General features: G+C 38.9%; 1 protein-coding gene across 2 annotated transcripts; it reads right to left on the reverse strand.

Moving 5' to 3' along the window:
• Positions 1–155: 155 nt before the first annotated feature.
• Positions 156–27,307, reverse strand: YIPF6 (Yip1 domain family member 6). Of its 2 annotated transcripts, XM_005899247.3 has the most exons (7): positions 26,977–27,297; positions 13,735–13,863; positions 12,623–12,701; positions 9,911–9,953; positions 7,547–7,672; positions 6,749–6,906; positions 156–4,836 (listed from the first exon to the last, which is right to left on the reverse strand). In XM_005899247.3, the coding sequence occupies exons 1-7, from the start codon at positions 27,031–27,033 to the stop codon at positions 4,718–4,720; spliced, it is 711 nt and encodes a 236-aa protein (XP_005899309.1). In that variant the 5' UTR covers positions 27,034–27,297; the 3' UTR covers positions 156–4,717. The 2 variants fall into 2 exon arrangements, with proteins under 2 accessions (XP_005899309.1, XP_070222762.1); XM_070366661.1 differs by lacking the exon at positions 7,547–7,672 and having other exon boundaries at positions 26,977–27,307.
• Between the last annotated feature and the right edge of the window lie 426 nt (positions 27,308–27,733).

Below are 27,733 nucleotides of genomic sequence, written 5' to 3' on the forward strand. Positions count from 1 at the left end.
GGTAAATATTCTTTGCTCAGTAAATGTGACTTCCTTTCTAACTTGCTGGCTGTGCAATCCTATACAGCATTCGATATTTTCTGATGACAGTATATCTGAAAACACTATGCAGCAAATATCCCCCTGCCTTTCAGCACAAGAAAGGCACATGCAAATTCTTTTCCAGTGTTTTTTATTTGTACATTTAATATTCACAAATCACTTTACAGATTTATTCTTTTCACAGGTTCTTTATAGGAAAAATGAGGATTAAAACAGCATATTGAAGAGGACCAAGAAATACCAGCAGTGATGATGCAAAGTACAAAGGCTCTGAAAGAGAACAGAGTGAACAAGAGCAGAATGTGGCCACTTCCTAAGAGGCTGGAACACTAACTTCATTAAGGCAAAACCTTTATTTACTGTGTTATTTCTCCCTCCCACCTAGTTTACCCAAGTAGAAAAGAATTCTATTCTCATACTACTACTGCTCTCTGACGTCTTAGGAATATAGCTGGTACTGTATGTGACCAGCGGCATCTCAACTATAAACACATGAATAGACAAGTTAAATTATGATGTGTTAACTATCCCTCTAGAAGAAATAAAACAAAGAGGCAGAAGCTGCTTGATTCTTAAGACTTGATTCTTAAGATTCTTAAGATCCCTTAAAGGGGAGGGATATGTGTGGCTGGTGGTGCAAGGAGGGTGGGGCTCAAGGAGTGAGGGCAGCAAACCTAACTCTTTCCAATGTACAATTGCTCTTGTGTTTTTCTCAGATGCTGCTAATGTACTGCTCCAGTACTCAGGAAAAAGAACAAGTTATTGACCACCTACAGCTGTAGGTTGTAATGGCTAATAATGGGGAACATACCCTGGGGAAGGGGTGTATTTATTTCATATGCATAACAATGCAATTCAAAACTATTGTCCTACTATGATCTCAGATAATGTGTTTTCCTATTTTAAATCAATTTACTGTGTGACCTTGGACAATTTACTTAATCTTTCTGTCCCTCAATTTTCTACCAGTAAAATGAGGATTTTGGAAAAGACCCTGATATTGCTGGGAAAGACTGAAGGCAGAAGAGGGCGACTGAGGATGAGATGGTTGGATGGCATCACCAATTCAATGGACATGAACTTGAGCAAACTCCGGGAGATGGTGAGGGATAGGGAAGCCTGGCATGCTGCAGTCCATGGGGTCGTGAAGAGTCGAATACTATTTGGTGACTGAACAACAACAACAAAATAAGGATTGTACCACTTTATGTTGAAGATTGGAGGAGATGCACTGGCCAAATCAACAGACACAGAAAGAAGATTGATGGCTGCCAGGGGGTAGGGAAAAGGGAAAAAGGGAGTGACTGCTAATGTATATGGGGTTTCTTTGTGGAATGATAGAATGTTCTAAAATGAGATAATGGTGATAGGTGCACTATTATGTGAATATATTGAAAAATCACTGAACTGTACATTACTTTAAAAGGGTGAATTTTGTGGTAAAGTGTATCCCAATAAAGATGTTATAAAAATTCTTAAAAAAATAGAAGTGTCTGGTACACAGTAAGTGCCCAATAAATGTTAGCTATTATTAGTAGTAATATTATTGTCACATTATTATTTAGCCATCCTATGGCCTAAGTAAATCCCTAGAAATTATTTTTAATAAAAGTCCACAGAATCCAGAAAAGTATTTCTATTTTACATATATGATATATGGATTAACATTCACACGTTTATTTCTATCCAAATTGTTTGAGAAATGAACAGTTTAACTAAGAATCACAATTTCAGTATTCTACTCTAGAATAAAATAACTGCATGCAATGGATGTCTGATCATATTGTGATAGGTTTTAGGTAAATTTCAATGACTTGATGCTACCCAAGAATCTGAAACGATGGGAGATTTTCATTTTCATCTCCAAGAATAAACAAGAAGTCAAAACACAGTAAGTGCTTAGATTATGTAGTGTACACAGTTAAACTTTCAAATATATGCTTACTAGCCTTCTAATCACTTTTTGGGGAACATTTTATAAAATAACAAACAAACAGTAAAATGTTTACCATGCCCTGTGATTCCCCTCACCTTTCCCAAAAGAAAATCCCCAACACAACAAAAAGATACAACTCAACTCACGCAGTAAGTCACTTAAGAGGCAAAAGGCAAAAGATCTGACAATTAGTGACTGAATTTTAACACTACTACATAAAGATATTTGCATCAATTGAGTTTTTTATAATCTGAACAGCAATTAAATCCAGTCTTTGCCTTTCCTATTGCTAAAAGAATATGAAACAGTCAATCTCAGAAGTAGGAGCAGCAAGTGATAAACCACAATGGCAGTAATGCATCACATTAGGCAATGATGCTCACACACTTGAATTTCATCTAAAACACGAAACCTTCCAATTCTTGGAACAGAGTTTCCTTTGTTTGAATCCTTTTCCCTTCTGGTCTTGCTTTCTATAATTATCCATGTACCTCTGCAGCAAATCAGGGAAAGTTGTTTTGAGGGTTACGACTTTCAGATATTCAGGTCTTCTGTGACAGAAAGCAATGCACTTTTTTTGCATATATTAATATTTATTTATACCCTCAAACTGACCACTCATTTTCAGAAAGATAATTTCAAATAAAACTATTCCCTAAGTCACCCAAAACCAACAGATTAAAACAGAACAAGTTACCTTAACACCCAATATGTGTAATACCCTCCCTCTACCCCCAATCACACACAGACCCCCACCAAACTTGTGCCCTTAGGAATTTCTGATCAAATATTTAGCCTGAGTAAAATTCAGTTAAGTATTTAATTCCCTTTTAAGAAGCACAATTATTTCTTCAATTTTACATTATAATCATTGGGACAGATTATAAAACAACTTTGGAAGAGAGTGTGTTTCGTGAGAAGTTAGAAAATTTCAGACAGTGGAAATGGATGACAAGTTAGGACCAATTTCAAACTTAGAACCAGTTTCAAAATATTTCAAAATATAAATATTTACCGGTTCAAGAATGAAATATTGGCTTTGTCCTAACAGGATTTATTTTGAAACTGTAAAGGGAAATTGAAACAAATACATAACCAAAATATCTGGACAAGACTGGGACATACAGACCCAACTTTGCAATGCTCTGTAATTGAATATCATTCCAAGGACTTATTTGTCCTAGTACTGTTCACTTGGTCTTGGTTAATCTATGGGATAGGGAAAATATGCTTTTACCATTACATATCTATGTGTAGGTCATCTTCAAATACAAATGAATAAATATTTAAATTCCATGATAAAAAAAATGTGGAATAAGAAATTGCTATCTTTATAAGTAACTGTATATTTACAATGAATGTTTTCTGCCTGACTCTAATCTTTGTCTATTAAGAGTTCTTCACTGTGCAATTTACAGAAGGCAGCAGCTCATATTACCTTAAAGGAGCCCCAGTTAGCTGAATCAGCCGATCTCAGACACTCTGCTCCCTTCAGACTTGTGTGTATAAACAGCTGAGAATACAAGTAGGTGCACATGTGCAAAAAAGTAACTGTCTAAAAGAAATCTAACTGGCTTTACAAATAAAGTCTAAAACCAAGAAAATAAACTGCTATTTCCCAACCTGAAAAACACACCTAATCAAAAAACTGCTAAGCCCATTAGTAGAAAAGGTGGCAGGTGTAAACTCAACTCATCCTATGTAATGCTTTAAGCACCTAGCTGTTCTGTCAATCAGCCATCAGAACACTAAATCTCTCCATGTTCATATGGCTGAATGCAGCCTTCTGATTTAGCTTTACTTTCTAGTTAGAGGCCAGACTACACAGAACAGTAAGAAATTCCTTACAGCTATGTTGTATCCAAACTGCCTCATTCTACCCTGAATAGAAGGTGCCCACATGATAATATGCATCAGGGACCTACCAATCTAAATTTCTGAGGTCTTCTACTTGGGTAAGTTCAAGCATTGGTCCACCAAGAGCTTCAGTCGAAGAAAAATCACATGTTCACTGCTAATATCTTAGCTTGCAAATGCAGAACTTGGGAGTAAGACTGAAAATTAAAGTGTCACTGAGCTGCTATTTAACATGGCAGAGAGGTGACTATACAGAAAGACTAAAAAAACTTATGCTTTAGATGTCCTTTGATTTTTTTTTTAAGCAACAAGTGCAGAATTGTCTCTAATCAAAATCTGAATTTTGGTTAGTGCATGTTTTCTCCTCCCACATCTATGAACCCCCTTCCCAACCTCTGTCATTGTCTTTTTAAGCTTAAGAGAAATAAAATAGACAGACTATCCCTTCTTATTTATGAAAGAGAGGAATATTCTAATAGTCATAAGGCAATATGTTTAAGAGCTGCACCTGAACTGGTATTCTCAAAACTGAAAATATAGTTACCAACTCTATTCAACTTGCAGAATGAATCCATGTTGCTTTCCAAGTCATTGGCTGTCACCCAAATGAACCACAGTGATCCCATCATGCCTTAGGAGGCATTATATTGTGTGTACTATGCACACATATTTTAAAGAAATAACATTAAGAGGGAAAGGACAGCTTTTCAAACATTAGCTCCTTACATAAATGGTGACGGTGCTTTATGGCTCCTTTTTAATCACCTCACACACCCAGTTACCAAGTAACTCCAAAATAGACAAAAGAGGGCCAGAGGCAAAGCTTCATGGTGAATTGCATCTTTGAGATGAATTCTGAATTCCCTGGTTTTTAATTTCCATTTACTGAGGAGTGAAGGTGAGAATCATCCAACTGATGACAAAATAAAACAAGAAAACAGGATAAACGGCAAGGGCTTTGCGGTTTGGAGGCTGGCTATCAGCAAGAAAAGCAGTTGAAGCTAAACAAAACAAAACAAAAGGAATATTTAATACGAGTGTCACAACTATTAACATTTACTAAACTTGAATGTGCTTGGCATAGTCTGGGACACAGAATTATATACTACAAGTTCAGTTATATTTGTGACCTTAAAACCGCATTTGGCAGCAGGTGAGAGGCGCTTGGTTCAAGTATGGAAAGCTTTCCAACCATTTTAGATAGAAATCCTTCTAAAAGGGGTTTCTTACACTTTTATGAGTACCTACTGAACTGTGCTAAAAAGGCTTACAAAGCTCCTATGGCAAATGGTCTCACACTGTTGTATTTTTTGAGTAATTGTTCTTATTATCAACTCTTTTATTATTTACCTATTTCTCTGGCTGTGCCAGGTCTTAATTGTGGCACACTGGATCTTCACTGCCACGTGTGGGCTCTTCACTGTAGCATGTGGGCTCTTTAGTTACACCATGCAGGCTCTAAGTTGTGGCATGGGGAATTTTGTTATTTGACCAGGGATCAAACCCCAAGCATATGGAGCATGAAGTCTTGACCACTGGACCACCAGGGAAGTTCCTATCAGCTCTTTTAGATGCCAATCCTCTTGACCATTCAGGAAACACCTACTCACCTTTTTATTCAATAATGATCCTTCAAGGAAATCTTTGCTGAACAACCACCTGGCATCCTACCACCACAGGTAGAACTGCCCACTTATCTCTTCTGTGTCCCCACTATACCTGGCACAGACTTCTATTGCCCACCTGGAACACTTCATGGCCCTTAAATGTTTACATGCCTAGATTGTGAACTCAAGAGGATAGACACCATCCTAGCACAATGCCTGACACATAGTTTTTGCTTAATACACTTTAGCTGAATTACAGGTACCTCTCTCTCTTCTAAGATTCTACTTGCTGAACCCCTGTGGGCCTGGACACTGGATAACTAAGCTATTTAGAACTACATGTACAGTAAATTATCAGACTTTAAGTGAGGGAATGAGGGGTTCTTCCACAGGAAATTTTTTAATAGTCTTTGGGAAAGCAATTCTGGCATTCCCAAACCTTAGTTTGGATCACTTCTTGGCTTTTAACCATTTTCTAAAACAAAGAGATGTTACTGCACACAAAAATATTAGGCAGCCTATCTATCCCATTAAAAAGAAGCTAGTGAACACTTTCAGTTTAAGGTGGGGTTTCAAGAAAATTTTAGGGATGTACAAATAATGAATAAATAGCATTCATTGCCACTGCTATAGGCTCTCCTTAATCTTTAGCAGAATTTTCTACTGAAGCAGAAAAGTACTATGTAATGATATTTAACAACCTATACTGGGTGGTGCTATAGTAAAGTTCTAAAAAGGTATGTGATCTACTTGGGTTTGACACTTGACTCCCCTATTCTCTAGTTATATGTCCTAGGGCAAGTTGCTTAACCTCTCTGTGTCTGTTTCTCATCTATAAACATGGGACCAATAATAACACAGTTTTTATTTATTATGGTTGTTGTGAGGGTTAAATGAGATGACATATGTCAAGTACTTCCGACCGTGCCTGGCTTACAATAAGTAATCAGTAAATGTTAAATATTATCATGATTAATTTGTCTGGAAAAGGCTCATTTCTCAAGTCACCTATGCTTCCTATATGCCAGGACTAAGCTAGGTCTAGTGTAATCTCCTTTCCCAACCCTATCCATTATTTAAAGATTGAAGAAATAAGAAAGATGTGACTTCACATCTCACAAGTCCAGACAGCCAACTCAGATAAGATGGACATTATCCCTACTGAGAGCAGATGGTTCTATGGATAACATTAGCAAGAATCATATCACTAACGTGACTTATAAGTTACACTGCTCCTCATCTGGTCATCGTCTCTAACCCATATTTTCAGTCTGCTCTGCTACCACAGAGATAAGTACATTCTTACCTACTATAGACCAGGCAAACATGATGATCACCACAAAAAGCCGGACCATGAAGTTTACTGGTCCTGGCTCAGCCAAAAGTACCAGCCGGCAAACCAGCATTGCCATTGTCAGGGGAAGTATACAGTATCCCAGCACACAAAGGCTCTGAAAAAAAGATCTAAAAAACAACATATATCCATAAAGATCATAAATATAGTTGATCTATATCATGATACAATTTATTATACAGATTTCTATGTATCGTGGATCATTACTTTCCTCCAGATAGATATTACCTATACCCTAATGTTGATTTTATGAGGATAGACCTCTGTATTAAACATATGCCTTAGTTTTTCTCTCACCATACCCTCCTCCTCTCTACTTAAATGCCTTAACAGTCAGCCATTTAGGACCTAGATGATCTACTCTAATTCCTAGAGACCTCTTTCTCCCACTAAACTGCTAAGATTTTGTTTCTTAATCTTTTCTGGTTTATAGACCTATTTGAGCATTTGTTGAAAGCCATGGGGCATCTGTTCCCAAAGACAAATGTAATCTTCTAACACAAAATGTGCTGCACATAATTTTAGCGGCTGGAGAGAGAACATCTGAAGCCTATCAAAGGACCCCAGATAATTTAACATAATTTAATTCAACTAGGTTATTTCTGTTCAGTGTCTTTAAGAGAACTTTCTTTTTGTTCTCATTTATTTTGATTTTTATTTTTGAAAAATACATAACAAGCCAGACTTCCTTAAAAAATCTAAGATATGCAACCTGGAAATGGAAAAAGGATGCATTTAAATAATACTCACATGTTTCCTCCAAGAAGTTTTGAGTTGAGGGTGATGGTAACTGCACCAAACCAGACAATGACAAACACTTCTGCAAACTGGGGCCCTCCATCTTTTTCGCTATCTACAGAGCCTCTTTGAAGCATTCTGTGACAAGGAAATGGCATGAGAGTTGCCTAACCTTATTTAGAGCAACACAGTTAAGGTACGGGTTCTCAAACTTTGAATCACAGTGCTGCTCTATATCTTACCTGAAGATCTCTTATAGGTTGTACAAAAGGAAAATGCCTCAAGTATATGGCAAGGCTCCCTTATTTCAAATTCCAAATCCCTCAGGACTACAAGGGATGCTCCCTTTGATCCTGTGGGAATGTTTAAATGGATTACTGAAGACCTTTTTTGGTTAAGCAGAGGATATAAACTGAAGGGCTAAGTGTGACTCACGGACATGAGGTTGCTGGTCCATATAATACTTTTAAAAGGTCTTAAATTCAAGTTGATGTTATTTTAAAATTGGGAGATTTCACATAAAAATATGCATTTCTGGATTTTCTTAAAAAATTAGAAGAGTTTCTATCACCGGGCCTGCATTTCTACATGGCAATTATCAGGTGCAGTTGACACAGCAGCAGATTCTTTCACCAGGGTTTTTGGTCACCAATTTGCAATGCATGCATATACACATTTGAATTTGTAATTCTTGGGTTAAGGTTATAGTTCTGGCATTTAAAAATGCAAACAGCCTATCTATTTAGTTGTTGATCTTATAAAAATCAAAGCATACAGATTATCACTAAAAGGCTTTCTTTGAGTAATTGAGCAGTCACTTAATTATTAAGAATTTAACACATAAACTGTTTTGAATTTTGAACTTCTACTCTGTGTCATTTTTTTCAGTAACAGAATAACATCACCTCAAAATTTCTTTTTTAACAACCTCTTCTTATTACAAGGTATAGACAAATCACACCCTAAGTCTTGCGCTGCTATGCTATTTGCCAGCATAGGCTTTTGTATTTTATGGTTCTGCATACTTCAAGTCCTGACAATGTGATGAGAAGAATGCTAGCCCCGATCACTTGTTCTCTGGAACTCCTATTATTTCAGCATGGTATGATAGAAAGAGGATTAACTGGTCTGGAAGGCAGGAGACTCAGATATTGATCCTAATTCTGTCACCAGATATGTAAACTGGAGCAAATCACTTGATGTCTTGGGACTCTGATTTTCTTCTTTGCAAATAAGCAGGATTAAATTCCATAATCTCTAATCTTTCAAAACTAAAAAAGCATATGCTCAGAGCTTTTAATATAAACACTTACATCAAGGCACTGGATTATGTCCCTTGATATGGTTATTAAAAGCATAAGATAGAGCACTCCACGTTTTTATCTAAATTACCATGCACTTGACTTTACATTTAAAAAGGGTTACAGAAGCCAGTAAGAAATTTGAATCTACAATCACAATAGGTTAGGCCTGGAAAGGACCCTCAACCATCTACTTTTATAGATATGGAAAAGGAAACCCAGAGAGGTTAGGTAGGAAGAGATGTGTAATAATCACAGAGGTAGAGAATGGGCAGTCAAGGAAATGTGAAGTGGAATTCCAGGTCTACCACTGATTGATTACGTGACGTTTAGTTCAGTCCTCAATCTCTTTGAACCTGAGCTTGTCTGTCAAAAGAGGAGAAAAATATTCACTTCTTGTTATGGGGATAAGAGAAGGTATTTAGAAGTTTTTTTTAGAGACCCAAAGTCACTCTGCTGATAGCAAAGTTAGGATCAGAACCCAGAAATGGATCCTAGTGTAGTATTTTTTCCACTCTACCAGTGGTTATATTACCCTCTCCAGCAGAACTTTGGCTTTCCTTCTTCTGTCCTCTTCCCCTTTACATACAATGAGTATGGAAAATATAACACTTTGTGAAACACGATATTGCTTTGAACTCAACCACTTCTAATTTAATCTTATACTTTTAGTAAAATTTTAAAAGAATTATGTTTGCAAATAAATACTACTTTAATTGTTTAGTACTTAAACCTTTAAGATACTTAATTCACTTAGCTTAATGATGGGGAGGTAAATGAGTGTGAATAAATGTTGAAATGACTAAAACATAATAGTAACTATAGAAATTACTAAAACAGGGTAAGAACTCACTGATAAATGAGGGTGGGCATAATTTTCATATCTTTAATTCCATCACTCTTTGAACTGATATAGAAAGCTACTTGATTTTTTTAGATTTAAATGCATAAGGAGTATAATTTGCCAAAGAAGTCCAAAATGAAAAATTCAGTCAAAATCCCCTTCAATTTTGAAACTCCATGAAAAAAGTTTAGTCTATCTCAAATGACAAAGAAAGGAAATACAAGTACTTACAACGCAAGCGTCACACAAAGGATCAAAGGGCCCCATAAATCCCCTACAAGAAAGGAAAAGACAGAAAATTGTTAAGACACAGGCATATAGTATTTTCTGTCTTTTATTCTGCCATTCTTGGCATTCAGACATCAAGGCTTTCTCTGTCTGCCCAACCTTCCACCTCTCCTATCCCTCTATTGGCCTTCTCTGCTCCCCAATTCTGAATGCTTCATATATTTTTTAAATTTTGCTCATTTCATACAACACAAATCACCCCTCTCCTCAGCTACTACAGTAAAGAATCTGCCTGCAATGCAGGAGACCAGAGTTCAATTCCTGGGTCAGGAAGATCCTCTGGAGAAGGGAATGGCAATCCACTCCAGTATTCTTGCCTGGAGAATCCCATGGACAGAGAAGTCTGGTGGGCTACAGTCCATGGGGTTGCAGAGAGTCAGACATGACTGAGTGACTAACACACACACCACCTACTAAGCCACATTCCAGCAAGCTATTGTTAAAGACCAATAGGCAAGGAGTCAGAAGACTTAACTGCCCCACCCTGCACAGTGCAAAAGAAGACTAAACCCAAGTCACTTCACCAATCGGAGACTAGGTTAGACAAGGCAAGTATAATCAGACTCATCTCAAAAATATGAAAAATGAAGTTGAGAAGAAGCGATGTGCCCAAGTTAATATAAACAGTTAAGTGTGGGGGTAGGACCAGAACCTAGAAACAAAATCAGAATCTTCTGATTCCTACTACAAAGTCCTTTCTACTCTACAACACAGGTTCCCTTTCATAATTACTACACTGAACTAGTACAGAACTGCTGTTCTTATAAAATGAGAAAACAGCCCAACATTGGTAATTTCATAGGGTTAAATATTAACAAATAACATGAAAACTTTTTGAAAACTATAAAGGCTCTGCCAATATCAGGTCTAAGCATGGTGGTTCTCAACCAATAGCTGTTGAGTGATTAATACACCAATAGTTCAGTAACATAAGGCTTAAAGCACAATTATCTTCCTCGAACAATATGAAAAAAGGTACATACTACTTCTAACTTTAACTTCACTTGTACATAACTTTACCTGAAAGGGTAATTTTGACACCACTGTGGAAAGTTTGTAAAAGATGTAAAAAAAAAGAAAAATCACAATCCTAACACTCTAATAGACTATGTTTACTAGGTAAACAATAAAATTTTCATCTCCCAAACTGAAACTCCAACCCATTAAATAATAACTCCCCAAAATCCCCTCAGTCCCTGACAACCATTTTACTTTCTATCTCTATAAATCTCACTATTTTAGGTACCTAACCTAAGTAGAATAATATATATTCTTTTGTGTCTGGCTTATTTTACTTAGCATAAAGTCTTCCAAGGTTCATCAATGTTGTAGCATGAATCAGAATTTCACTCTTTTTAAAAGATAAGTAATATTCCATTCATATATGGTATATACCATGGTGTATATAACATACTTCATTTACTCATCCATCCACCGATAGACATTTGAGTTGTTTTCATCTGCTGCTGTGAACATGGGTATACAAATATCACTTTGAGTTCCTGCTTTCTAGTCTTTTGGGTATATACCCAGAAGTGGAAGTGCTGAATCATGTGATAATTCTCTACGTAATTCTCCAAGGAACCACCATGCTCTTTTTCACAGTGGCTGTACCATTTTACATCCCCACCAGCAATGCACAAGGGTTCCAATTTCTCTACATCCTTACCAATATTTGTTATTCTCCATTTCTTTGATCAGAGCCATCCTAATGGATCTGAAGTGGCATCTCATTGGATAAGACAGCTTTTGTGAGGAAGAAACTTCAACCTCAGAAAAGTTAACTGTCTTATCCAGGATCACACAGCTTGTGATGGAACCACTATCCAAAATCACACAGCTAGTGATGGAATCAATATTCAAAACCCAGATTTGTCCATGTTCTTTCCACTATATACCAGCTGTAGCAAATCATCTGTCAGCTTCAACCCACAATGTACTTTGCTGAAAAAGTATTCTGACACTGCATCCAATCACCACACAGTGATGGCACATTTGCCACATATCTGACATCCCTATGTTACAGCAGAAATGCTGCCAAAATAGAAGGTACACTCATATCCAACATCATTGTTACTATTCTCAAACAACTGAGTCCTTTTTTTGGATAAAGGGTACTAAGAAAAACCAAGAATGTTTGAAAAGAAAAACTAAAAGTCTAACAATTTTGAGAATAAATTCTAAATACTAGCATAATTTTCTGCAAACACTGTTTTGGAATTCTTAAAGCAGTCAACAAGGATCATTCTGAAAGTAGAAATGTCAATAAAGTACTATTAATTTGTTCATCCTTAATGGGTATTCGCTATTACTCTAAGGTAACATTTAAACATTCTGTCTTTCCCTTGGAGATCATTAAGTTTCTTGGCTGAACAAAGTCACTATGTGTTTGCCATTTACAGAAATATTATTTGCAGTGTCTATTACAGCAGGTGAAAATATACAGTCTATATTTATTGATGAGGACAATATATTAAGCAAAATCTTCCAATCTCTGAAATTTCATCCTCAATTTTTAACTTTTTTCAAAACCTTCATCTATATTCATTTTTCATCCTGCAAAATGATATCAGTTTTATTACCACAAAGCCTTATAAATGCTTATGATAAGGTATGATGAAAAACAGCAAAGCCTCAAAAATCATACATACTTACAATCTCTCAAAAGAGTATTACTTTTCCTTGGGTACAAAACATGCATGAATTTTTTCCCAACAGCTTTTAGATCACGCATCTGAAAGATAAAAATATGCTGTACTGTAATGACCAAGGCTACCAAGCAGCTCCTTGAATTTGCTCGATTTTTTTATTTCAATCCCCCTAGGAGCCCTTCATTGAATTTTAGAGCCATAACTCCAGTCTAACTCCTTCACCATACAAACAAACCAGAGAGGTGGGGTTTTTGTGTTAACTCCTTTTTCTATTAACTTTTCCTTTAACTCCTAAAGTCAACATCTCACTCTTTACTACACTCATCAGTTCTGTTGATTTTGATTTTTTAAACACTGCAAAAGAGAAATATAGCCCTCTTAATATGCTACTTAAAGAAATGAAAATAATAGCACTAGTAAAATCTGTTTTGCAAAACACAGCATCTAACTTTCAGTTCAACACGATAAGGTCACAAGAGCCAAAGGGCTTGCTCCTAAGCTACCTCACTCTTCACAATATGTAAAATCAATTAATTTTCAAAATTTCCATTCATTCTGGCAAAAGAATCCTAGAAGTCAGATTTTAAAAAATCAAGACATTTGAAGAAGGGTACAGTCATTTAACTTCTCAAAATATAGTTGAAGTAATTCTGTCCTAATTTTTTCACCTAAAATTTTCTTCATGTCATTAATAGTTCTTTGAAAACATGATTTTTAATGGTTGTTAACCATTCTACCACAGAGATGTAACATAATCTACTTAGCCAATTACTCTTCTGTTCAACTTTTCCCCACTATAAAGACTGCTGTAACAAACATCTTTGTGTAAATATTTTTCTTTTAAAATTATCTTTGTATTGAATTTTTTCTCCTTATACGATACCTAGAGAAACAGAATTATCACCTCAAAAAAATATGAACATTTTAAGTTCCTTAATATCCATCACAGTCAAAATGATTTCCAAAAAGGCTGTACCAAATTATTCTCTAGGGGAGAATCTTAAACTTTAATAAATAAAATACACTGAAAATTAGTGAACCAAACAAAAATATTACAAAGTGCTATTATTTAGCCCATGACACTGAACAGAAATTCTCTCAACTCATCTAACTTACAATGGTATTCTGAACAGACTCATTTAATGTGGAGCTGTCAAATTCCCGAACGCGCGATCTCACAGGAATGGTGATTTCTCCTTCCACAGGGATGTCTTGTGAGATAGATATATCAGAAAGGCCTGCAAACTGAGAAGAGTTAGGGAAAAAAAAATTTAAAGCCTGTAATAAACTGCAGGATTCCCCCAAAGACATCATTTCCCAGTGAGCAGGACTATATCTTTTTATAGGGTTTTATACAGTTTTTAAAGTAAGGTGTTAGTTCACCAAACATTGAACAGTACAGTTAATTAAAATTCTCAAATACTTGTTTCTTTTAAAGAAGGAGATGGAATATGATGAAAAATATTATAAAGTAAATGGCATAGATATTTTATGGGCTTTCCTAGTGGCACAGTGGTAAAGAATCTGTCTGCCAATGCAGGATTCGCAGGTTTGATTCCTCAGTCAGGAAGATCCCCTGGAGAAGGAAATGGCAACCCATTCCAGTATTCTTGCCTGGGAAATCCCATGGACAAAGGACCCTGGTAGGGGGTCAGTCCATGGGGAAACAAAAGAATCAGAGACGACTTAGCAACTAAAACAACAACAATAGATATTTTCTTGGCCTCAAATAGTTTCTTTCAAGCATGAAATCTTAACAGGACATAGCTAGTAAGATTACAGAACTACTGAAAAAAGTGACCTTTCAGTGATCACATCTTAGCACTGTCATGATTCTTTTACACTTCTGCTCTTTAGTGGGCTCTAGTGGCCTCTGCTGGCTAAGAAGGAACATTATGTAAAATCTAAAAGAAAATTGGGAAGAACAGAGAAACAGTAAAGCACGATATTTATCCCTTTTTTTTTTTTTTTACCAGATTGTTGGCAACCACAGAACAAATAACATTTCCAAAGTGAACTGCAAGATTGAAAACTTTTAAACTCTTATATTCATATGTCAAATTTAATTACTGCGACTGAAACTCTAGAATCTTCAAGTTCCTAAGAAAAGAGAAGCAATCCCTCCTCATATGGTTCTTGGTCCAATGGGTCTAATGTTTAGTGTGAAAAGGTTGCAGGTAAATGAAAAACAAGACAGTACAGTAAAATTTTAGAAAGAATAAGGTTGTTCAAAAAACTTACAAAAAACAACTTTTTGATCACAGTTTTATTAAAAGTACTTGGAAATTCTTCACCCATTAGACTGGCAAAACCCAAGTTTGACAACACACTCTGCAAGTAAAGCTGAGTTGAAAGAGCACTCACTGTTGGTGGGAAGGCAAAATGGTACTAGGCCCTACTGAAGATGAATCTGGCAATATCTGGCAAATTTACATATGGATTGCTCACCACTTTCAGGAGTCTAAAGCAGTAAATATACAAAAAGACATATACACAAGGCTCCTCATTACAATACTACCTGTAAAAGCAAAAATAAAAAAAAAAACCTGAGAATAGCCCAAATGTCCATCAACAGAGAACTAGTTGAATAAAGCATGGTATGTCATAATGGAATGTTATGCAGCTGTAAGAGGAATGAGGATATCTCTAAAGAACCATCTGGTTGGCAAAAAAGTTCCTTCAGTTTTAAAGTAAAAATAAAAGACACATTTTTCATCTTCACCAAGAACTTTACTGAACAATGTACTCACCATTTGTTCTACTACTTTGCCATTTTTCAGGCAACTACATAATTCCATCTTCCCAAAACTTTGTATTTTCTGAGCAAAGAACTATTCTAGGTGCCTTTTACAATCTTCTAGGGAATTGAAATTTTTTTCCATTAAGAGAATTTTATAAAGACCAAAATAAATGGAAATCTGAAGGTGCAATGTCTGGTGAATACAGTGGATGAATCAGAACTTCCCAGCCAAACTATTTATTATGTTTTTGCCAGGTCATCAAAGAAACTTAGGTCTTGTGTTACCCTGAGGAAGATTATGTATTTTCTGTTGACTAATTCCAGACACTTCGCCAAGTGCTGCTTTCAGCTGGTCTCACTGGGAGCAGTACTTGTTGGAAGTAATCTGTTGGTTTTCCAGAAGGCGCTCATAATAGAGGACTCCCTTCCAATCCCACCATGTACACACTGTCTTCTTTGGATGAAGACCAGCCTTTAGTGTGGTTGGTGGTGGTTCATCTCACTTGCCCCATGATCTCTTCTGTGGATACTGTCCAGCAGTGTGGAACTTTTTATTGCCCAACACAATTTGTTTTTAAAAATGGAATGTTTTCATTATGTTTCAGTAGACAATCATATGTGGAAATATGGTCAAGAAGTTTGGGGTTTCTTCCTGCTTAACTTACGTGGAACCCAAAAATCAATTAACATAATCAAGCTGGTGCAAATGATTTTCAATGTTTGATATGGATATTTTGAGTAGGTCGGTGATTTCCTGCCTGATAATATATAACTTTGATTGTTCTCAATTAATGTCTTGATTTGAACGTTATCAGCTTCAACTGTTCTACCCAACCATGGAGCATCAACCAGCACACGAAACTTCCCAAAGCACTTCTGACATGTTCTATCAGTCACAGCACTTTCTCCATATACTGTACAAATCTTTTTGTGTTTCAGTTTCGTTTTTACCCTTCTTGAAATAATAAAGCATGATATGCCAAAAATGTTGTTTTTCCTCCCATCTTCAATATTAAAATGGCTATACAAAAATTCACCAATTTTGGTAAGTTTTAAAAAAATCAATGTGATATGACAGCTGTCACAAGCTAACACAATTGGTTCAAATGAAGTTAAAGACAACTAAGCATTTCTTCTCAGTAATCACCCTGTTTTTTTCAGTCTAACCTTATTGAAGCTTTCGATAGCTAAGTCTAAGTAATCTCTCTCTGTAAATGTCACAATGCACTTGAAAAATGTGGTTATTTTCAAATATCTTTTGATATTGATTTCTAACATAATTCCACAGTGAGTGAAAATGGCAACCCACTCCAGTACTCTTGCTTGGAAAAGTCCATGGACAGAAGAGCCTGGAGAGTCCATAGGGTTGCAAAGAGTTAGCCACAACTAAGTGAGCACACGAGAATAGATTCTGTATAATTTCAATACCTTTAGATCATGAAAATTTTGCACTTTATGGCCCTGGATATGTTCCAGTGTCTCTGAGTCTATAGTCCATGGGAATGTGAATAGAATTTGTATCCTACCGTTGTGTGAACTGGTTCACAGTGCTTTTCAGATCTACTATATCCTTCCACTTCTCTGTATATTCATTAATTTTTGAGAGTTTGATACTGAAACTCCAAATAAAAATCTTAGTTTATCTACTTAAAAATAATTGTAATATACAGTGGAACTATATGCAACCTTTGCTATATATGCTGCGCTTTGCTGGAGCAGCCGTGAAGAGAGACCCCATGTCCAAGGTATGAGAAACCCAAGTAAGATGGTAGGCACTGAGAGAGGGGATCAGAGGGCAGACAGACTGAAAGTACAATGACAGACAACTAGCCAATCTGATCACATGGATCACAGCCTTGTCTAACTCAATGAAACTAAGCCATGCCAATAGCTGGGTCATGGTGGAGAGGTCTGACAGAATGTGGTCCACTGGAGAAGAGAATGGCAAACCACTTCAGTATTCTTGCCTTGAGAACTGCATGAACAGTATGAAAGGCAAAAGGATATGACACTGAAAGAGGAACTCCCCAGGTCAGTAGTTGCCAAATACGCTACTGGAGATCAGTGGAGAAATAATTCCAGAAAGAATAAAGGGATGGAGCCAAAGCAAAAACAATACCCAGTTGTGAAAGGGACTGGTGATGGAAGCAGGGTTCGATGCTGTAAACAGCAATATTGCATAGGAACCTGGAATGCCAGGTCCATGAATCAAGGCAAATTGGAAGTGGTCAAACAGGAGATGGCAAGAGTGAACATCAACATTCTAGGAATCAGTGAACTACGATGGACTGGAGTGGGTGAATTTAACTCAGATGACAATTATATCTAGTACTGTGGGCAATAATCCCTTAGAAGAAATGGAGTAGCCATCATAGTCAACAAAAGAGTCCAAAATGCAGTACCTGGATGCAATCTCAAAAACGACAGAATGATCTCCGTTCGTTTCCAAGGTAAACCATTCAATATCACGGTAATCCAAGTCTATGCCCCAACCAGCAATGCTAAAGAAGCTGAAGTTGAATAGTTCTATGAAGACCTACGGAGAAGGCAATGGCACCCTACTCCAGTACTCTTGCCTGGAAAATCCCATGGACAGAGGAGCCTGGTAGGCTGCAGTCCATGGGGTCGCGAAGAGTCAGATACGATTGAGCGACTTCACGTTTACTTTTCACTTTCATGCACTGGAGAAGGAAATGGCAACCCACTCCAGTGTTCTTGCCTGGAGAACCCCAGGGACAGGGAGCCTGGTGGGCTGCCGTCTATGGGGTCACACACAGTCAGACACGACTGAAGTGACTTAGCAGCAGCAGCAGCAGCATGAAGAATTACAAGACCTTCTAGAACTAATAAACACCCAAAAAAGATGTCCTTTTCATTATACGGGACTAGAATGAAAAAGTAGGGAATCAAGAAACACCTGGAGTAACAGGCAAATTTGGTCTTGGAGTACAGAATGAAGCAGGGCAAACGCTAATAGAGTTCTGACAAGAGAACGCACTGGTCATAGCAAACACCCTCCTCCAACAACATAAGAGAAGACTCTATACATCGACATCACCAGATGGTCAACACCGAGATCAGATTGATTATATTCTTTGCAAGCAAATATGGAAAAGCTCTATACAGTCAGCAAAAACAAGACTGGGAGCTGACTGTGGCTCAGATCATGAACTCCTTATTGCCAAATTCAGACTTAAATTGAAGAAAGTAGAGAAAACCACTAGACCATTCAGGTATGACCTAAATCAAATCCCTTATGACTATACAGTGGAAGTGAGAAACAGATTTAAGGGCCTAGATCTGATAGAGTGTCTGATGAACTATGGATGGAGGTTCGTGACATTGTACAGGAGACAGGAATCAAGACCATCCCCAAGAAAAAGAAATGCAAAAAAGCAAAATGGCTGTCTGAAGAGGCCTTACAAATAGCTGTGAAAAGAAGACAAGCGAAAAGCAAAGGAGAAAAGGAAAGATATACCCATTTGAATGCAGAGTTCCAAAGAATAGCAAGGAGAGACAAGAAAGCCTTCCTCAGTGATCAGTGCAAAGAAATAGGGGAAAACAACAGAATGGGAAAGACTAGAGATCTCTTCAAGAAAATTAGAGATATCAAAGAAACATTTCATGCAAAGATGGGCACAAGAAAGGACAGCAATGATAGGGACCTAACAGAAGCAGAAGAGATTAAGAAGAGGTGGCAAGAATACACAGAAGAACTGTACAAAAGAGATCTTCATGACCCAGATAATCACGATGGTGTGATCACTCACCTAGAGCCAGACATCCTGGAATGGGAAGTCAAGTGGGCCTTAGAAAACATCACTACAAACAAAGCTAGTGGAGGTGACGGAATTCCAGTTGAGCTATTTCAAATCCTGAAAGATGACGCTGGGAAAGTGCTGCACTCAATATGCCAGCAAATTTGGAAAACTGAGCAGTGGCCACAGGACTGGAAAAGGTCAGTCTTCATTCCAATCCCAAAGAAAGGCAATGCCAAAGAATGCTCAAACTACCACACAATTGCATTCATTTCACACGCTAGTAAAGTAATGCTCAAAATTCTCCACGCCAGGCTTCAGCAATATGTGAAACGTGAACTTCCAGATGTTCAAGCTGGTTTTAGAAAAGGCAGAGGAACCAGAGATCAAGTTGCCAACATCTGCTGGATCATTGAAAAAGCAAGAGAGTTCCAGAAAAACATCTATTTCTGCTTTATTGACTATGCCAAAGCCTCTGACTGTGTGGATCACAATAAACTGTGGAAAATTCTGAAAGAGATGGGAATACCAGACTACCTGACCTGCCGCTTGAGAAATCTATATGCAGGTCAGGAAGCAACAGTTATAACTGGACATGGAACAACAGACTGGTTCCAAATAGGAAAAGGAGTACATCAAGGCTGTATATTGTCACCCTGCTTATTTAACTTATATGCAGATGACATCATGAGAAACACTGGGCTGGAGGAAGCACAAGCTGGAATCAAGATTGCTGGGAGAAATACCAATAACCTCAGATATGCAGATGACACCACCCTTATGGCAGAAAGTGAAGAAGAACTAAAGAGCCTCTTGATAAAAGTGAAAAAAGAGAGTGAAAAAGTTGGCTTAAAGCTCAACATTCAGAAAACTAAGATCATGGCATCCAGTCCTATCACTTAATGGCAAATAGATGGGGAAACAGTGGAAACAGTGGCTGACTTTATTTTTCTGGGCTCCAAAATCACTGCAGATAGTGACTGCAGCCATGAAATTAAGACGTTTGCTCCTTGGAAGGAAAGTTATGGCCAACCTAGACAGCATATTCAAAAGCAGAGACATTACTTTGCCAACAAAGGTCCGTCTAGTCAAGGCTATGGTTTTTCCATGTATGGATGTGATAGTTGGACTGTGAAGAAAGCTGAGCACTGAAGAATTGATGCTTTTGAACTGTGGTGTTGGAGAAGACTCTTGAGAGTCCCTTGGACTGCAAGGAGATCCAACTAGTCCATCCTAAAGGAGATCAGTCCTGAGTGTTCATTTAAAGGACTGATGTTAAAGCTGAAACTCCAATACTTTGGCCACTCCAATACTTTACGAAGTGCTGACTCACTGGAAAAGACTGAGGGGAAAGATTGAGGGCAGGAGGAGAAGGGAACCACAGAGGATGAGATGGTTGGATGGCATCACCGACTCAATGGACATGGGTTTGCATGAACTCTGGGAGTTGGTGATGGACAGGGAGTCCTGGTGTGCTGCAATTCATGGGGTTGCAAAGAGTTGGACACGACTGAGAGACTGAACTAAACTGATATGCAACCTTGTTCTGTATTTTCCAAGTCTCCTATAAATGTGTCATCATACTTACATCATTAACTAAAAATTAAAAAAGGACAACTAAGCACTTCTTGTGGCTATCTTACAGATAAAACCAAACTTTTTCACCTCAATATTATGGCGTGTTAATGTGAATGTAAAGAAAAGTTTGTATAATACATCTAAGACAGGAAGAGATACAAACATATATTATACACACAGACACACACACACACACATATCTGAATGTTACCTTTTAAAAATAAGAAATAAATAATGCAATATGACTTAGAAATGATCCCTGAAAATATAGTCTTCCCTCGTGGTCAGATGGTAAAGAATCCGCCTACAATGCAAGAGATCTGGGTTGGGAAGATCCCTTGAAAGAACAAATGGCAATCCACTCCAGTATTCTAGCCTGGAGAAACCCATGGACAGAGGAGCTTGGCAGGCTACAGTCCATGGGATCACAAAGAGAATGACTGAGAGACTGAGTATGCACACACAAAGTGACTTAAGTCACATGTAATGCAAGTAGTATTTATAGAGTTTTTTTTAAAGCTTCCTATTTAGGAAAGGAGGGAAAAAGGTGGAGGAAACAAGGAGAGAAGTTAGGCTTCTTAGAATACACACTGTTCTGTATTTATGACTTGAAGTCATATAAATACTTCACAGAATTATTAAACAAAATTAAAATTTTAAAAGTAGTCCCTAAAACTGAAAGAAAAATGGAACAAATTAACCTGCTAACTATACTAAATAAATAATTTTCTATTAAAAAAAAAGAAATACATAGTTTAAGTTTATAATTATAAAGAATATGTTGATATGTGTTATTTTCCTTTAAAATTCTTACTATAAAAAAATAAAATAAATTAAATACATAACCACACAAAGAGCAACTATCTCAAGTGAGTTTACAACACTGTAGTTTGATTTCTAATCAGGATACAGAAAGCTGGAATGAGCATTCCATCCACTAGAACAATGAGAAAAAGCCAGATTAATTACAAAATCATAATTTTCCTTGAATCCATCAGAGCTGAGGTTTTAGGGCAACCAAGTATCATGAAAGAAATCTAAGGAAAAACAGGCACTTCCAAGAAGAGATGGAACATGAGCACTGGCTCATCTGCAGCAAACCATGAGAACAACACTGGGCATAACAGATGGTAAAGAATACAGCTAAAACTTAAAATGAACTGCTAAAGACCACGTGTGGACTGTTATGACAGGATAGCACCCTTTTAAGCATTAGACACAGGGGGAGTTCACATCCAGTTGCAGGCTCTTCTCCACAGACTTCCACTATCTAGGTGTGGTGGCGGGAAGCAGCTGCCTCTTCTGAGAAAAGCAGAGAGCCCAGCTCAGACCCTTCCCCCCTACAGAAAAAGAGCCTTAAAGCCAAAGGGGGAAGATCAGCAAAACCTGTTGTTTTCAGAGCACAGGTGAAGGCCCACTGTGGCTGGGGAAAGGGAAAAGACAAACCTCACTACTCGTGGGGGAAGGATGGGAAATCATCCTGCTACTGCTGCTGCTGCTAAGTCACTTCAGTCGTGTCCGACTGTGTGCGACCCCATAGATGGCAGCCCACCAGGCTCCCCCGTCCCTGGGATTCTCCAGCCAAAAACACTGGAGTGGGTTGCCATTTCCTTCTCCAATGCACGAAAGTGAAAAGTGAAAGTGAAGTCGCTCAGTCCTGTCCAACTCTTAGCCACCCCATGGACTGCAGCCTACCAGGCTTCTCCGTCCATGGGATTTTCCAGGCAAGAGTACTGGAGTAGGGTGCCATCGCCTTCTCCGAGCATAGGGGGCTAGCCACTCCTAAAAGACCAAACGTAAGATTAGAGGATTGAGGTCAAGTTTGAGGATTGAGGTCAAGTTTGAGTACTGTGAGGACTTCCCTGATGGCTCAGACGGTAAAGCGTCTGCCTACAATGCGGGAGACCTGGGTTCAATCCCTGGGTTGAGAAGATTTCCTGGAGAAGGAAATGGCAACCCACTCCAGTACTCTTGCCTGGAAAATTCCGTGGATGGAGGAGCCTGGTAGGCTTCAGTCCATGGGGTTGCAAAGAGTAGGACACGACTGAGCGACTTCACTTGAGTACTGTGATACAAACCTGGTCTCTTGGGAGTGGAAGAAAAAACGATCCAGTCAATCACACCTATGTAATGAAACCTCAGTAAAAACTAGATATGTGGGTGAGTTTCCCTGGCAATATTCTACATACTGTCTGTCATACATCAACATATCAGGAGGGTAACAAGGTCCTGCCTTTACTCCACAGAGAGAAGACAAGGAAGCTTTGTATTACGAACTACCTCAGACCTCAACCTACACATCTCCCCCTCTTGCTGGTTGGGACTGTACCCTTTTGCTATAATAAAAGTGTAATTTTAAGTATACCATTGTCCTGAGTTCTGTGAGTCATTCTAGTGAATTACAGAGCCTGATCATAGGAACCCTTGAATTTGTAGTAGTTCAGAAGTGAGGGTGGTCCTGGTAACCTCCAAACCTGTGGCTGGTATATGAAGTGGCCAATCTTTTGGAAGACTGGGCCCTTAACCAGGGAAGTTTGGCCTAACTCCAGTTATTTGGTTTTGGAAGTGACTATAGTCACTAATGGAGAAGAAAATGGCAACCCACTCCATTGTTCTTGCCTGGAGAATCCCAAGGATGGCAGAGCCTGATGGGCTGCCATCTATGGGGTCATACAGAGTCAGACACGACTGAAGCGACTTAGCAGCAGCAGCAGTAGTCACTAAAGTGCCATGTGATTCCCACTCACCCCTCATCCCAACCCTTCCTCAATATCTCTTCTCCAGAGAATCAGAAACATTGCTCAGTGAACTGAGCCAGGATCTGAAGCTCTCCAGCCCCATATATGAGACAGTGCTACCAGGCCCTCAGCTAGTGGACCTTGCTCTCTGACTAGCCCCTTGGTAAGGATGAAAGGTGACTTGGACCTCATATTCCTCCCCTTCCTCTGTGCTGGCAGGCTTGTGCACATACAAACATATGTGTGCATATAAACACATGTGCACACTTTGCTGCCTGGCTTGGGCCAATGAGGGGAGCAAGTAAAGGCCAGGCCAAAAACACACAGTAAATGTGGGGACTGCAGCCTTAAGAAAGCAGTTGGGAACAGATAGGTCATACTACTGACCAAAATTCTGAGGGGAAAAAGAAGTCAACAAGGTCAACAAGCGGGCTGGGGTGGGTGAAATCAAGCAGGAAAACAACTTGGTCCAAGCAGGCAGATAGGGGCTTAGTGGCATGGTCCACCTGGGACCAATATCCTTCCAGACCCTAGGCTACAGCGATTATTACGGCTCTTTTTTCTGCTCCTTAGATAGGCAATAGACAAGCATTACCCAAGATTCTATATTCTCAAGTCTATACAGATGATTCCAAATCAATCTCTCTAGTCCTGACCTCTTGTGAGCCCTGAAGTCCAGATTTTAGTGTCCAACTACCTGCTGGATATCTACTGGATGGTCTGTCAATCAATATCTGGAACTAAACATTTCCAAAAGTGAATGAATCAACATTTAGGGCCCTCATCCTCTTCTGTATTTCTGTTCAGGGTATCACTTTCCTCCCATTTATCTATAGACTTGTTTTTCAAAATGTGATACTGGGAGCAGCAGCAGCAGCAGCACCATCTGGGAGCTTATTAGAAACGCAGAATCTTAGGCCTCATCTCAGACCTACTAAAAGAGAATCTGCAATTTAATAAGATTCCCCAGATGATTGCTAGCATGTTAAAGTTTGAAAAACACTAAGACACATTCTTCCTAGCACTGCAAATGCTCGAGGATTCTGCCTTTCTCAAATCTTCACATCTACTGCTGCTATAATCCAGGTAGCCGTCACTTCATTCCAGAACTACTGCAACAATTGCATGGTATTCTAGATTCCACGCATTTTCCATGGTAACTTTTCCTTTGTTATGTTGTCAAATTCATGATTTAAAACCCTTCCCTCCTCAAAAATTTCCACTGACACGTTGTTGCCTGTTAAACCTCCCAGCATAGTAGTCAATAAAAGGAAATAACACTTATTGCATGATTATTATGTGCCAGGCACTCTACTAAGTCTTTTATGTGTATTAATTTATTCAATCCACTGAACAACCCTGTATTACTTTATCTCCATTTTACAGATAGGGAAACTGAGACATGGAGAGATTTTGGTAATTTCCCCAATATCCCACAGCTAGTTAAACGACAGAGCATAGAACCAAACCTAGACAATTTGAACCCCAGAGCACACAAAGCCACTGTTCTATACTGCCTCTCTACTACAGTAGCTTTATCTTTTAAGGCTTCTTTTCTAATACTTCCCTGTGCTTCAACCACAGTAATCTCTCTGTTGTTCTACAAATACATTAGTATCTCCTAACCTCTGTATCTTCACCGATGAGAGTCTGTGTAGCATTAATGGTAATAGTCTTGGTTTCAGAAGCAGACCCAGGTTCAAATTTCAGCCTGGTCACCCTAGGGAAATCATCAAATCTCTCTGAGTCTCATCTCCTCACCTTCAAGTAAAACACAGTCTAAAAACCACCTAACTGAAATAGTTGCTATAAAGTTTAGAAAATATGCAAAGGATATATAGCACAATCCTGGCACATATCAGGTAATCAATCATTCATAGCTCTTATGTTCACATCCCACCCATCCTTTGAGTCTCCCTCAAATATAACTTCTACCATGTTGCCTGCTTCATCACCTCAACAAGACATGATAGCACCTTTTAAATTATGTTAAAATGTTATGTGTAACTTTCTTACATACTGTCTTATGTTAGCATTGTATGTTTGTCTTATGCCTAAAACCAGTCTGTAAGCACCATAAGGACAGGCCACTTGTATTTCTTAAACCAACTAGCATAGTGTATTACACTTTGTGGGAGTTCAACAAACACTGCTGAATAGAAGTTTATTGGATACTGAGTAATGGGTTATCAGAACCACTAAAATTAATTGGGGGAAAGCTTCATAAAAGAGAAGTGGGGCAGTTTAGATGAAAAACAGGAACTAAAAACATCTAAACTCCTGTAACTATGGCATACCATGCCCTATGCTTATATTAGTTCATTTAGTACTCTGACTCTGTGGTGACTTACTATCATTTTCCAAAAGGCAAAACTGGGGTTCAGAGTGATTTCCTCAAGGTCACAAGTACTCCGTGAGAACTTGGACCTACTCACTCTCTTTCCCTGTTGTATCCACCATGCCTAAAAGAGTGCCTGGATCATAGTGGATGCTCAATAAATATTTGTCAAAAGAATGAAGAGATGAACAAATAAAGCTAGTAAGCAGAACCATAACTAGAATCAGTTTCACCTGACTCCCAGGTCAGTCCTCTACTATGTTGACAATTTAAAACAGAGAAAAGGAATGTACTATTTATTGAGCATCTACTCATAAACACTATTTGGGACATAACTAAATGTTGTTTGGGAGGTGGGATGGGGGGCAGAATGTTGAGTTGACACTACTCAGTTATGGTACTAGTTTTATTAGACATTTCACATAAATTATGTCATTTCAACTTCCTAAAAACTTTTTGAGGCAGGTATTTTTATGTCCATTTTACACATGAAGAAATACTCTTCATTAAATGACTTGCCCAAATTCACACAAGTGCCAGAATGGGTGATTCTGGACCAAGTAACATTAACTCCAAACCCTGTGTTCTTAAATACATGTCCAGGCTTTGGACTTGTAGTACTTGCAATAGACATTCTGTCCTCTGCAGAGACAGGAGCAAGAGATCATCATGAAGAGGACTGCAAGGAGCTGTGACAAGGGAGGGCAGGGATTAAAACAGGACGACTGGGGTTCACTGAGCAAATAAATAATCAAGTTATAATGTCCCATGAGAATCAATCTCTCATTAATCCCAGAATGCTGCTACTCCATCGAGGACTAGTGACAAGTCTCGATAAAATAGGGGACAGCAGATGCAAAGATACTTAAATCGCCTAAAGCTCAGCATTTAACAAAATGAAGGGGAGAAGGACAAGTGGCGAGAGTGAAAGGAAAGTGAATGAGAGAGTGAATGAGAGTTTCACAAGAAGGCGAGGAAAGGAGGGGGGCGGCGGCGAGGAGAATGGCGGGGGAGGCGGGGGGGGGGGGGTGGGCAGTTAGCCCAAAGAACAGGTAGAGGGTTGGGACTGGATCTGGCATCCGATACAGGAAGGGCCTGTAGGGAGAAAGGAATTCCAGTACTCTCAAGTACAAGCCCATCACCCTACTTCCTTAAGGGGCACTTTGCCTCACCCTCGGTCCCCTTTGTCGCAGATACCAAGCTCACCAGGGGCCTGGGCGTTGTTGTCCCCGGGTCTCCTGGAGACTCCACCGCTTCTGCCATCTTGGCCCTCCTCCCGGTCGCTCCCACAAGCCTTTGCGGAACCTGCGACGTGGAGGCCGCGGCCCGTCAGCGCGTCTGCGCGCGGAGGCCGCGTCACCAAAAAGCGCCTAACAGCTGCTGGCGGCCCTGGCACTTGTGTCTCGTCTTCTGGGTGTTGGACAGGGGGATTCGTGTCGCCTCAGTTCCTTTCTTCGGGGCCAGGAGTGTCGCTAAATACGCTCCCTTTTTAACATTCAACCCTGATTTTCAGCTGGCTCCGTATGCCAAGGGACTGCCGCTTCCTTCTCTCACTCCTCCCCCGGCTCAGCGCCACTCCCCCTCCAGTGCCTGCTTCCGGCTCTCAGGCGGAGGCTCAGTGTGCCGCCCCCAACCTCACCCCACAACTGCACCTTAGGGAAAAACCCTGCTCCTCCCCCAGCGGCAGAGCGACGGTTTCCCAGCTGCTGAATAAAAAGATGAACCCTTCCCTACCAACTGCTCCTTCTACTGTTGCGCCTAAGCGATCTGGGGCAAGTACTGAAGATGTTCAAGGCTGAAAGAGGGTGAATATTAAAGTAACTTTTAAAAGAATACTCCTGCATGTCCCTATCTCTTTTTCTGTCTCATCTCGGGACTTTCTCAGTGTTTCAGACTCCAGTTCACCTCGCCCCAGGCTAACATGAGATCAGGCAAGTGAGCAATATATGCTAGAGTGCCAGTT

This window comes from Bos mutus, chromosome X (genome assembly GCF_027580195.1).
Source record: "Bos mutus isolate GX-2022 chromosome X, NWIPB_WYAK_1.1, whole genome shotgun sequence".
Lineage (NCBI taxonomy): Eukaryota > Metazoa > Chordata > Mammalia > Artiodactyla > Bovidae > Bos > Bos mutus.

Bases quoted from the DNA above. Each gene is read 5' to 3' on its own strand.
- YIPF6 (XM_005899247.3), bottom strand. From the start codon at position 27,033: ATGGCAGAAGCGGTGGAGTCTCCAGGAGACCCGGGGACAACAACGCCC. The intron at 12,702-13,734 runs GTAAGTTAGATG...TTTATCTTTCAG, and splicing joins AGTCTGTTCAGAATACCATT to ATGCGTGATCTAAAAGCTGT. The intron at 9,954-12,622 runs GTAAGTATGTAT...CCTTTCTTGTAG, and splicing joins TAATACTCTTTTGAGAGATT to GGGATTTATGGGGCCCTTTG.